The sequence below is a fragment of the Hippocampus bargibanti genome, linkage group LG10, assembly GCF_051943395.1.
Source record: "Hippocampus bargibanti isolate YZ-2025 linkage group LG10, ASM5194339v1, whole genome shotgun sequence".
NCBI lineage: Eukaryota > Metazoa > Chordata > Actinopteri > Syngnathiformes > Syngnathidae > Hippocampus > Hippocampus bargibanti.
In genome coordinates, this window is record NC_142743.1 from 18,102,392 (window position 1) to 18,112,906 (window position 10,515).

The window sequence follows — 10,515 nt, forward strand, 5'->3', positions numbered from 1 at the left end:
GAAAGATCCAGGAGTCTCGGCACAAACCCAATTCGAACTGACGACGGGCTGCGGGTGGACGGTGCATCTTTCTTGATTATGATAACATATCATACGTAATGATGTCTTCATTGCTTTGTATGGATAAAAGGAGAGGCAGAACTGTCACTTTAAACAGCGACTGCAAGGGATTTGCTGCAAAATTCGGCATCCATCTCAAATCAAGACCAGAGAAACGCCTTAACAATTTGCACTGAAAGATGTCTCATCCTATACATTTTTCTGTAAATACAGCATCTTGTGAGTTGTGTTTTTCAAACTTATTAGTCAAAAAATGACGACTGATCTCAAAAATCTCAATCTTTTTGTACTGTATTCACAATATGAAACGTGTCTAACACAAGAGAGCCTAAATTTGGCTTTAAGTTATAATTTTCTGTGATTATGAACATGCTTTTGCAAGTTATTTGAACGAGAATCGACGTTTCTATTTGAGTGAAGCAATGTTGTTGAATGGAAGCGTGTACCAGTCATTTGTTCTTAGAAAATGTCCAGTTTTTTTGTATTGCCAATAAGATGTATTTAAAAAAAATAATCATTTAAAATGATGTGTAACATTTTTACAGTGTGACCTTCCACAAGTGATTACAATGATTTTTGGGTGTCTTATTTGTTTGAGTAATGTGGATTTCCACCACATAAGGCTTTGAAAATAAGATGTAATTTTCCATACTGCCAGTAGAGAGCACCATTGGGTCTAAAAATAACTTGCCTCATCTTTTGCTCCTCACTCCAGTTCAAGCAAATAAGAACATCAATTTTTGACCCACATGGGAGAAATTTGCAAGTCTGCATATATTTTGTAAAAAATATTTTATGAGTAAAACAGATTGAACAAATGAAAATATTGCATATACTTGCAGTGCTGTCTGTGTGTGTCAAGTAACTCACACTACATGTAAAGTCAGTCCTCAGAGAGTGTCCATACTCGTCAACCTGCGCTCTGTGAAGAAGCGATGCGTCTGAGTTGGGTTTGTGATACCACCTGGCGCACTGAAGTAGGACAGCATGGACCGGTTGCTCAGCCGCTGTGCCGCCTTCTCGCCGTCCTCCTCGTCATCGTCCCTGAACAGCGATGAAGCAACAAGTGTGAATTTTCAGTGTGATTGATAAGCGCTCATCTCCTCGGGTCAAATGTTTGCCGAATTAAGCGTATGCCGGATATAAAGCGATTCACACTTTTGGGGATTTGAATGTTGATGCAAACAACTAATAATTTTTAAAGCACTTTGGACTTCCTTTTGATCTTAATAATTATAGGAACTCCCAATAACTTTGCTTTTCACAAGTTTTTGGACTTATAAAACCTGTTTCTGGACCTTTTATAGATTACTGTATCAAGGAAACAGAAAATCACAATTTAATTTAGTTATTAACTCATTCACTGCCATTCACAAATTCATTCGGGAATAGGACGTAGAGTGCCATTCCTGAATTTGTTCAGGTTTTGTTTTTTCATGCTTGGGTGCGGACAAAGCGCTGGCCATGGCATCTGGCAATGTTTTTTTCTTTTTCCACAAGGGGGCAGCATTTCCTCTTTTACCATGTCAGTGTTTTGTTCCAGCTTCAGCTGTTGTTACAGCGCTATACAGTATAAATCAATATGTATTGCATTGTATTTTGGACACCCGCCCTCATTTCAAGCTCATATAACTCCAGACCCATATAATATAGGAATTAATTATTTTTTTCCGATTAAAGAAGAGAGTCTAAGGTTCCTTACGCTGCATTGAATGTTTATGTGGTCCTAAAACTCAATATTCTGTGGGTCCTGGTATTCAAGTGAAAATGACAAAAACCTTGGCACTGGAGTGGACAAATTTTTTTGCACATGCCTGGCAGTGAATGGGTTAACTATGTTTGAGATCTCTAACTTATCCTATTTATTTAAATGAGTCGTAAAACTGACTTATTAATTGGCTGTCGATCAATAACTGGGATGGCCAAAGAACTGCCACCTTTAAGTGACAGACATATCAAGTGAAGGCCAAAAGGTAAGCAAACCCGGATTATGTTTCAGAAAGCAGATGTAAACCATTGATCATTTAAAAGACACAGGTCAACCTCTTCAAAACAAGACAGTGTTGAAGAAAAACAGAGTGTGCTGTAATTGTTGAGGATTTCAACTTATGGAGAAAAATGCTTTCCTCCATGAAATCAAAGAATGTCGAGAACACTTACCAATGGACAGTCACAGCCTTGCTGTCAATCAATGTTTGGGCCGTGCTCCAGCTAAAGCGCACAAACTGCGGGTAGCCGAACACTGGGTCCAAGTACTTCTGAAGCCACGCTTTAGTTTTTGGGTCTATGAGCAGAAAAAGAATTATGCAAACATTGCATCAACAATTATTAAACCGTCATGCAATCTTGACCATTTGGGTATCCTGAGCCATAATCTGTATCCACTTCTCCGAGGTTTTCAACAAACTTCCAGTTCTTCACAACATGGTCCCTAGCCACCTGAAAATATAGAGATTAATATTAGCACCGTGACAAGTTGTCGCCATTTTTGTGTAATTTTAGAAAAACATGGAATTTTTATGTGGCCAATTGGAAACATTACTGCAACGTATTGTATGACTGAAACTTATCAGAGGATCAAAGAGGTGCATTGAGAAACCGGTATTTATTATATACATACTTTTTAAACAATTAAAACAGAGAATGAAGCCTGCACTGATAAGATGAAACAGGGTATGGTACAGGGGGACTGACTTTGGCACAGATACTGGCTGCACTGACGATGGGGAAGAGGGAGTCAGCCTTTGGCCTCACTGTGACATCGATGCCTGGGAAAATCTTTGAAAGCTTCTCTTCATACTTCTCAGCTGGGCCGACGGTGTCCACGAATACCTGTAGAGATGGAGGACAATATTTGCGTTAACTCCCATTGTGTTTTTCCCTTTGTGAATCTGTGGCTAGTGGAACTTCCAGAGTCAAGCACATTGTGCTCTAATACTCCGATTGATTCATACCTTTCTGCCACCAGGCAGTCAGGCGACGCAACTCCCTCCCAGCCCTGCCCCCCCTGCCCATTCCCACTGCCACACTCACCGAACTCTGAGTACATACTACACGCTGTACTATCATCCTGAACTCTATTTTATTTGTGTTTTTTTTCTGCAAGACCTCACTTCAACCTTTTTTTGTTTTGCATTACTACATGAAGTTCCACTGTGCAGCACAAAAACTCAGATTCACAAACCTCTTTGAGCTGCACGCCATTGTCCAATGCAAATTGAACTAAACCAATGGCCGTATCATGTGACAGGGTGTTCAGGTTGCATTTCGTCCTGACAAAAACAAACGTGTCATTAGTTCACACATTTACACATTACGAATAAATGCACATTGCATTGAGCACCCATACCTCTGTAACATACTGGTAGAGATGGTGTTGGGGGAGAGAATATGCAGGGCCCAGCCCAAAAAACTTTTGGCATCATCTAGTTTTTGGAATAGAGTCTCTCTTTCCATCTCTGAAAGAGTTTTTGAATCTAGAAAAACAACAGGAAACATCTTGCTCAGATGGGGCTAATTTGGTTTCTGAATGTGTAAGGCTGCATTGAGACAACGCAGGTTATGGATTTACGGTTTATGAATAAAACCAGGAGAAATTACCTGCAACTCTCAAGCCCTTTAGATCTTCCTTTTTGGAAATTGGACAAAAACATATTCCATAAACCATTGGACCTTAATTAAAACAAAAGCACAAAAACAAAGGAGACGATTGAACAGGTTTTTCATTGTGTGACCAAATTGCTGTATGAACGTTCATGCCTACTATGAGCAAAACGGTTGAGATTTTCCCTGCTTCTTAAAAATTCTAATAATATATTCTCAATGCAATCTCAACATGTCCTTTACTGTGAATATAAACTGTTTAGAGTCTAGCACTCCAAAGGTTGTGAAAGCTTTGGTATATTTGAAAGTAGCATTTCTGAAAACAATTCTCTAAGAGTAATTATTAAATGATATTAGTGGTTCAGGAAATGTTTTCCTAAATGTTATTTTATATTGAGAAGGCAATTTCATATAACTCCGCTACAAATCCAGTGTCCTCTATACAAGAAGAAGTCACCCCAACCTGCCAATCATTCGAGAACTTTAAAATTCGGTCAACGATTTAGAGAGTGGAGGGGCTGATTCTCACTGGTTTAGCAAAAGGAGACACCGTATGTTCAGAATCAGAATCAGGAAACCTTTATCCGTCCCACAATGGGGAAATTTGCAATTGCATTTTTATGTTAATATTTTTATGGTCACAAATATTCATAATTACAGCCATTCATTGCACCTTTGTGGCCCTAATGAGGAATGAGCGGTATGGATAATGGGTGGATGGATAGACCATTCCTTGTTTCTTTCTTTTTTGAGATCACTAGACAAACAAGAGTTGCAAAGTTTCATCAATCAGACAGCGATGACATAACACTATTTTCAAATCAACCTCTCCCTCTTTTATCCATCAAACACAAATGTTTTATACTTGGTATGGGACACTTGTTGTAAGGCCTCAATGAAATGTACGGATGAAAACAACCCGCAGCATACCCAGCACAGGTCCTCTGCCCGCTTCGTCAATGCCCAGACAGCAGTCTTCAGTTTTACATATATCAGGGATGATGGAGGACAGACGGCAGCTGACAGAGTTATCGGCGTCGAAGGCACTGGTATCCATGACCACTGCTCGGAAAGATAGTTCACATAAATTAATACATCGTCACGTTGGCAACGTGACATGTTACGTCGGACACCTGTTTGATATGTTTACCAATGAAAATCGGATTAGCTGTATGCTAAACTGGACGGCGACTGTTACTCACGAATGATATTAGGACGTTGAAGGAATTCTGCTCTTTAACTGTAATTCTAGTCTACATGACGCGATTTTATTTTTTATTAAATCTTACCTCAGTGGGCAGTATAACGACTTTTCCCAGCTTGGGTATTTACAATGCGTACACGCGTGAAGTGAAGAAGACAGCAGACTTTGAAGCAGGATAATTCGCGCCTCGTAATGACGTAGAAACAACAGCAAAAGCGTTGTTTCTTACTGCCGCTCCGTGGCCTGGAGTGGAAATGCAGCCTTTACGACACGATATTTAAAGTGAGGTTCAAACCCTGGACCGCTTGACTATGAGGCCGACATATCAACTACTAGCATATACACATATACACAATCTTTATATTTTAAGTAATTTCTTGTGCTCTTTTTTTGTTTATAAAAAAGACACATTTTTTATTGTGGTCACTGATAGTGTAGCACACAGGTGTTCAATCCAAGGCTGGAGGACAAGATCTGGTCTGCCACGTCAATTTATGTGAAACACAAAAGAACATAAAGGGTAATTTCTTGCAAAAAGCATTTTATCTAGCCGTCCATGTTAAGCCCTTTGTTACAGCTTCCGCTGTTCTTAAAGCGCTATATAAATCAATATGTATTGTATTGTATTTATTATTTTCATTTTAGAAGAAAATATATTGAACTTTGGAGACATTACATGCATTTTTCAAATAATTTCAAATAAATTATACAGCAGTTGTATACTTAAATATTTGGTTTCCGCTATTGTCCAAAACATCTGGTTCTACATAGTTTGGTGATGACAGGATAATTTGAATCTGTGTTGCAGAATAGGAGCCACGTTTGAAGTTGATTTTGTCACACGTGCCTTTTTCAGGTGGAAGAGGGCAGTGTGCGAGGAAGGCCATTAGTGAAAGGTTGAAATTGGCCTGCTCCCTGCCTCTTAACGCCCTCCCTTTTTCTCACTTTCGATCCCTCTTGCTCACTCAATGGCTCTCTTTGTCTTTTTGCAGTAAAACGCAGTCCCCAGCCGATTAAATGCTAGGATTTAGTAGTCCATTTTAGCCTACTGTGCATACAAACACACTAAACAGCTTAAGCTGCTGGGGCGCTGATTGTGTTATTATTACAGTTCACACTCAACGGCTTGTTTATAATTTGCTTTTCTTCATATTCACTTGCTAAGAGCAGCGTGTGTTTGATGCGTTGCATAAAATAACATGGGAATGGTTTCTTCTTCGCTTGTGCGGCCATAAATAGTAAATAAACGGATATTACACGTTTATTTATAAATAAATTGATTTAATAGATGACAACAATAATATTTCAACATTGCTATTTCTTGTAAGGAAGCAAAATACTTGGCAAACACTTTACAAAACTATTCAGAATTATACAAAAAAATGGAGGAAGCAAATGGTGTGGCATAATTATAGCTTAAAAATTGCATGGTAAGAGGGTCAGTATAAAATGGAAAAGTATGCATCACATATTGCGAAGGCCATGGTATTGAATATTATTCACATTGCCACAGAGGAAGTACGGTAGCCTGTTTGGCGTATAGGAACAACTGTTGAGTAGTAAAAAATGCAGAACATTTGTACATGTGATTCCAAGTAATCCTTAAGCAGAACCCAAAGCTGGCCAATCACCTCAAGAGACTGGATCGAACTTTGTACTGTAGCTCATTACAAAACGTTAGCGATGATCGTTGATTCAGAAAACTTGTTACAAAGAAAGAAAAGTGAGCTTGTTTCAACATTGTATCTAATGGAGCAGGCATGGAAAAAAATGTTCTCTGCTATTGGCACAAAATGATAATTAGAGTTGAGGTAAAGTGTCCAAGATGGAGCAAAAATGTGAAATAGAAGTTCTCTTTCCCTCTCTTTTTCCTATTATTCCCATAAATGCTTCAGATCAAATAAGCAGTAAAAGATAGAAGACATAGAAACACACAGACAGACAGATTGAGTTATCAGCGAAGAAAAACGGTCGCTGTTACCAAAAAAATAACCCTAAATTGGGGGCCAAGTTTAAACCAAACATGCTGCGGAAGCAGTGGTGACGCTGTGTCAGTATTATCATGTCAGTCACAATAAAGTCACTTTAGTACATCAACATCAACGACACTACTACTGTAATATAAAAAAGGTTAAAAAAAAAAACAAGAGTCTCTTTTAGTTTGGTTAATAAAACGGGATGCTCTCAATCCAAAATCCTTTCCTGGGTTCTTATTCATAAAACAGTCGATAGGCTCCTCCTTAGTTGCCGTACATCACAGGTGTCAAAGTCAAGGCCCGCGGGCCAAATCCGGCCCGCCACCTCATTTTTTTCGGCCCGCGAAAGCAAATCAAATGTGTTAAATTCCATGATGATTGCTAAAATCGGAGCCAAAATGTCATATTTTTGGATGGCAACCACAATAAAAGTCATTATTCTTGACTTCAGATTTGAAAACGAGTTATTCATTAATTTGCTGTGTGCTCCATATGTAATATTTGATGGGATTTAAACATTATAATGGGTTCCCCAAATTCATAACAGCCCTCGAGAGGAAACCATAACTACAATGTGGCCCGCGGCAAAAAATGACTTTGACACCCTTGCCGTACATGGTCACCGATGGCACACATTGTTTCCAAATGTATCGTTTAGCTTGGCACCAGACCCCCAATGAACAACTGCGGATGCATTTTATCAGCTAAAAAAAAAAAGTACAAACCTTTAATATGACATCAATATGGCGTCGACATACAAACACACGCGCACGTCATGCGAACTCCCATCGGTAAACACACGCACACGCTTGCTCTCACACGCTTCCCATATATTCCCGGACTCCATCCTCAGGGTCTTGTGAGTGTGGTGTAAACAGGCTGCTCCCAGTGTGTGGGGCTGTGGGAGGGGGCCACACTAGAGGGGTCGCCTATGGTGGTGTACAGAGGCCTCTGTGTAGGACCCATGTACGAAAAGGCTGAGTACAGCCCGGGCGCCTGACTGGAGTGGGTGTAGTATGCCCCAGGGGCCTGGTGGTCTCCGTATTCAAACTGAGCTCTGGAGGCCAGCGAGGGGAAAGCGGAGCCATAGTGAGGGAGGCTGAGCGGCGTGTAGGTGACGTGCGCGCCTGACGAGGGTGACGACGAGGCCTCGGCGTAGTGGCTCCCAGATCCGGACTCGCTTTTGATGGAGGCCTTGGAGTGGTCAGAGGACGTAGGGGAGCCCTGAGGTTGCTGCTGCTGCTGCTGCTTGGAAAGCCAGGCCGAGTGACCGCTGGCGGCGGCCAGGGCGTAGGCATAGGATGAGGTCCCCGCAGCGGGGACTCCGGCGACGCCTTGGGGATGCCCGTTGGGTGGCAAGTACTGGTCAAACTCGTTGACGTCGAAAGGCTCGATGTTGGACATCACCTCGTTGCTGATCTCGCCGATGTCCATGGTGCCGAAATCGATGTGCGGCTTGGAGCCGGATGACGAAGGACCGCCAGAGGAGCCTTCGCCCACGACGCCAAGGGGTCCCCTGGAGCCCCCTGATCCTACAGGCCCTCCTCCCGTTGCCCCTTCCCGCTTGCTGTCTGACAGTTTGCCTGACTGGAGATCTGTTTTCGGGGTAGTTGGGGGTGTAGGGGGGCTGTGACCCTGACCTGGAACAGATAGATTTGCTTAGTTCGAGGCCACAACTGGGACGATACATACTGTACATCATTACCCCCCGCGAACCTAATGAGGATAAAGCGGGCTGTAAAATCGACGGATGGATCTTATGAACATGAAAATTGCATAATAAATGTGATCCTCTAAGTCAGAGGACCCCAACACCGGGCCGCGGACCGCTAACGGTCCGTGAGTCATTTGATACCGGGACACGCAAAAAGAATACATACAGTAAAGTCTCGTTATATCGATAGTCCCGGTTATAGCGATACTATTTCTATGCACGCACGGAGAAAATTACATGCAAACAGGGTCGGATATATCGATAGTCCCGGTTATATCGATATTTTTTCGGACTCCCTTGAATATCGATATAACGAGACTTTACTGTAATTTACATAATTTCCGTTTTATTTATTATCTGAGTCCAAACTATGTTTTATTTTGAAAAACGAAAAATTACCAGATGACATCCGTCCAAGACTTACTCTTGACTATGTCAAAAACGCTGGAAGATGAATCGTTTGCAAGCATAGGTGTCAACTCCACTCTCTTTGGGTAATAAGTGGGGTACACCCTGAACTGATGATCGTTGATTCAGAAAACTTGTTACAAAGAAAGAAAAGTGAGCTTGTTTCAACATTGTATCTAATGGAGCAGGCATGGAAAAAAAATGTTCTCTGCTATTGGCACAAAATGATAATTAGAGTTGAGGTAAAGTGTCCAAGATGGAGCAAAAATGTGAAATAGAAGTTCTCTTTCCCTCTCTTTTTCCTATTATTCCCATAAATGCTTCAGATCAAATAAGCAGTAAAAGATAGAAGACATAGAAACACACAGACAGACAGATTGAGTTATCAGCGAAGAAAAACAGTCGCTGTTACCAAAAAAATAACCCTAAATTGGGGGCCAAGTTTAAACCAAACATGCTGCGGAAGCAGTGGTGACGCTGTGTCAGTATTATCATGTCAGTCACAATAAAGTCACTTTAGTACATCAACATCAACGACACTACTACTGTAATATAAAAAAGGTTAAAAAACAAAACAAAACAAGAGTCTCTTTTAGTTTGGTTAATAAAACGGGATGCTCTCAATCCAAAATCCTTTCCTGGGTTCTTATTCATAAAACAGTCGAGAGGCTCCTCCTTAGTTGCCGTACATCACAGGTGTCAAAGTCAAGGCCCGCGGGCCAAATCCGGCCCGCCACCTCATTTTTTTCGGCCCGCGAAAGCAAATCAAATGTGTTAAATTCCATGATGATTGCTAAAATCGGAGCCAAAATGTCATATTTTTGGATGGCAACCACAATAAAAGTCATTATTCTTGACTTCAGATTTGAAAACGAGTTATTCATTAATTTGCTGTGTGCTCCATATGTAATATTTGAAGGGATTTAAACATTATAATGGGTTCCCCAAATTCATAACAGCCCTCGAGAGGAAACCATAACAACAATGTGGCCCGCGGCAAAAAATGACTTTGACACCCTTGCCGTACATGGTCACCGATGGCACACATTGTTTCCAAATGTATCGTTTAGCTTGGCACCAGACCCCCAATGAACAACTGCGGATGCATTTTATCAGCTAAAAAAAAAAAGTACAAACCTTTAATATGACATCAATATGGCGTCGACATACAAACACACGCGCACGTCATGCGAACTCCCATCGGTAAACACACACACACGCTTGCTCTCACACGCTTCCCATATATTCCCGGACTCCATCCTCAGGGTCTTGTGAGTGTGGTGTAAACAGGCTGCTCCCAGTGTGTAGGGCTGTGGGAGGGGGCCACACTAGAGGGGTCGCCTATGGTGGTGTACAGAGGCCTCTGTGTAGGACCCATGTACGAAAAGGCTGAGTACAGCCCGGGCGCCTGACTGGAGTGGGTGTAGTATGCCCCAGGGGCCTGGTGGTCTCCGTATTCAAACTGAGCTCTGGAGGCCAGCGAGGGGAAAGCGGAGCCATAGTGAGGGAGGCTGAGCGGCGTGTAGGTGACGTGCGCGCCTGACGAGGGT

The 10,515-nt window shown here is 41.7% G+C and overlaps 2 protein-coding genes and 1 pseudogene across 4 annotated transcripts in view; all 3 read right to left on the reverse strand.

The window, feature by feature from the left end:
* Window positions 1-947: 947 nt before the first annotated feature.
* On the reverse strand, window positions 948-5,053 carry rnaseh2a (ribonuclease H2, subunit A). 2 transcript variants are annotated; one of them, XM_089006823.1, is made up of 9 exons: window positions 4,953-5,053; window positions 4,594-4,725; window positions 3,661-3,732; window positions 3,410-3,536; window positions 3,245-3,332; window positions 2,755-2,892; window positions 2,412-2,499; window positions 2,221-2,344; window positions 948-1,104 (listed from the first exon to the last, which is right to left on the reverse strand). In XM_089006823.1, exons 2-9 carry the CDS (start codon window positions 4,718-4,720, stop codon window positions 951-953), a joined length of 918 nt encoding a protein of 305 aa, XP_088862949.1. In that variant the 5' UTR covers window positions 4,721-4,725; window positions 4,953-5,053; the 3' UTR covers window positions 948-950. The 2 variants fall into 2 exon arrangements, with proteins under 2 accessions (XP_088862949.1, XP_088862950.1); XM_089006824.1 differs by having other exon boundaries at window positions 4,866-4,994.
* Window positions 5,054-6,147: 1,094 nt separating this feature from the next.
* LOC148892749 (transcription factor SOX-10 pseudogene) lies at window positions 6,148-8,655 on the reverse strand (annotated as a pseudogene).
* Window positions 8,656-9,083: 428 nt separating this feature from the next.
* Window positions 9,084-10,515, reverse strand: part of LOC148892750 (transcription factor Sox-10-like) — a 6,922-nt gene continuing 5,490 nt past the window's right edge. For both annotated transcript variants that reach the window (XM_089005526.1, XM_089005525.1), the window contains exon 4: window positions 9,084-10,515. This exon is cut by the window's right edge and continues 502 nt beyond it. In XM_089005526.1, the coding sequence (XP_088861652.1) occupies window positions 10,227-10,515 (289 nt within the window). In that variant the 3' untranslated portion in view covers window positions 9,084-10,226.

Excerpts from the sequence above, each read along its gene's own strand:
- rnaseh2a (XM_089006823.1), bottom strand. The coding sequence starts at position 4,720 with ATGGATACCAGTGCCTTCGACGCCGATAACTCTGTCAGCTGCCGTCTG. Across the intron at positions 3,333-3,409 it reads TCTACCAGTATGTTACAGAG|GACGAAATGCAACCTGAACA; the intron begins GTATGGGTGCTC and ends TGTTTTTGTCAG. Across the intron at positions 2,345-2,411 it reads TGGCTCAGGATACCCAAATG|ACCCAAAAACTAAAGCGTGG; the intron begins GTCAAGATTGCA and ends TTCTGCTCATAG.